The 1965-nt window shown below is 41.6% G+C and overlaps 1 protein-coding gene across 1 annotated transcript in view; it reads left to right on the forward strand.

The window, feature by feature from the left end:
* The window catches only part of LOC107096160 (fatty acid desaturase 2-like), a 31212-nt gene that overhangs the window by 3515 nt on the left and 25732 nt on the right, over positions 1 to 1965 (forward strand). Inside the window, exons 3-8 of the mRNA XM_015392687.1 lie at positions 411 to 521; positions 685 to 882; positions 972 to 1073; positions 1150 to 1275; positions 1370 to 1430; positions 1513 to 1589. Coding sequence (XP_015248173.1) covers positions 411 to 521; positions 685 to 882; positions 972 to 1073; positions 1150 to 1275; positions 1370 to 1430; positions 1513 to 1589 — 675 coding nt within the window. The remainder of the gene's footprint in view (positions 1 to 410; positions 522 to 684; positions 883 to 971; positions 1074 to 1149; positions 1276 to 1369; positions 1431 to 1512; positions 1590 to 1965) is intronic.

A 1965-nucleotide genomic window follows, 5' to 3' on the forward strand; every position in this document is an offset into this window, starting at 1 on the left:
CTGAGCCTCTAGTTTCCAATTATGCCGCCATTAGGGGGCGGGGCTAAAGATGAATACCTGCAGAGTCACACATGTCAGGTGGAATTTTAAATCTCATTTCATTTGTTTAAACAGCTATAGAAAAAAAAGTATTTGTGAAAAAATAATTTTAAACCTGTTTTAGAAATTTTAAAGCCTCATTTGAAAGGTGTGTGGATGAAACACCATGTGACTGAGTTTGGGCCTTTTCTATAAATAGATAAAAATCTGCTGGTGTCAGCTGGGCCCTGTAGCGGTCTTGCTCAGGGACCCAGAGTGGCAGTCTGTGGGAGGGGCTTGGACCCAGAACCTCTGGGTTCCAGGCTCTATGCCCCCCCCCTGACCACCAGGCTCTCCTGCTTGTAATGAGATTTTTCTTCTGTGTTTTCCAGGAAGCTTTCACAGCTTTCCATCCGGATCAAACGTTTGTTCAGAAGTTTCTAAAGCCTCTGCAGATTGGAGAGTTGGCAGAAACAGAGCCGAGCCAGGATGGAAACAAAGATGTGAGAAGAATCTGACCCCCCCATAAATCTGAGATTACTGCCTGAACTTTTGCTTGTTTTAGAGACGCGTACATCATCCAGGAAACCATCGAACAATAAGGCCGAGTTTTCCTTGATTTTAGAAACCTGACATATATTTCAGCTTTTTTTCCTTTGCTTCCAGGCCGCCATCATACAGGATTTTAAAACGCTACGCAGTGAGTTGGAGAAGGAGGGTCTCTTTAGAGCAAAGCCGTTATTCTACTGCCTCCATCTGGGTCACATCCTGCTGCTGGAGGCCCTGGCCTGGATCATGGTCTCCTACTGGGGGACGAGCTGGACTCTCACCTTACTCTGCGCCGCCATGTTGGCAACTTCTCAAGTAATTTGAACATTATTTATTGAAAATAGTTTGACAGCAATAATAGATGAGCTTAGGAAAGAGGAAATTAATCTTAAACATTTTCTCAGGCGCAGGCTGGATGGCTGCAGCATGACTTTGGGCACCTTTCTGTCTTCAACAAGTCCAAATGGAATCACCTGGTCCATAAGTTTGTTATTGGACATTTAAAGGTAGCCTTTGCAGATTAATTTATTTTATTTTTTTGGTGCATTGATCTCAGTTTTAAAGAGTTAGATTTTCTTCCAGGGAGCTGCAGCCAGCTGGTGGAATCACCTGCATTTTAATCACCACGCCAAACCTAATGTCCTGAGCAAGGATCCTGATGTCAACATGTCAGGCATCTTTGTTCTGGGATCCGTTCAACCTGTGGAGGCAAGAAGCTGAACGCAGATTTATTTTCACCTCTTAGAGAGTCAGAAAGCCCAACTGCTCAAACTCAGGCGTTCTCCTCTGCTTCGCTCCGCAGTACGGCATCAAGAAGATCAAACACCTGCCCTACAATCACCAGCACCAGTACTTCTTTCTATGTACGTCTGCTAGAAGTCATGGAAGAAGAGAAAAGAGAAAAACTCTTGATTCTTGAAAAATAAAATCCTTTCTCTGTCTCAGTGGGGCCGCCGCTGCTCATCCCAATCATCTTCAACCTGCAAGTATTGCATGTCATGATTTCTCGCCGGAACTGGGTGGTAAGAAGTCACGATTTTTCTTTTCTATTTCTGTAAATAACTTTTTTTGATGCCTATTTAAAAAATTTTAAAATATATTTAAAAAAGATGCTTTGCCATAAAAAAAAGAACCTGTTTTAATATTTGCACGGTATTCTGAAACGTATGAATGTTTTAAAGACTATGAGCATGATTTAATTTACAATTGGTTTCAATCCTGGTTCCAAAAAAGTTGAAATCAATCCTCTGGACTTTGTTTCCAAGTTTGAAGACGTTTCTCTTCCATCCAGGAAAGTTTTTCAATTCAAAATGTCAGAAATAGCGTTTAGTTCCAGGTTTTATATCAGAGGTAACCAATTAAAAATCATTGGGGTCCGAATATAGAAAATCATCAACC

Source organism: Cyprinodon variegatus, unplaced genomic scaffold (genome assembly GCF_000732505.1).
Source record: "Cyprinodon variegatus isolate N-32 unplaced genomic scaffold, C_variegatus-1.0 Scaffold602, whole genome shotgun sequence".
Lineage (NCBI taxonomy): Eukaryota > Metazoa > Chordata > Actinopteri > Cyprinodontiformes > Cyprinodontidae > Cyprinodon > Cyprinodon variegatus.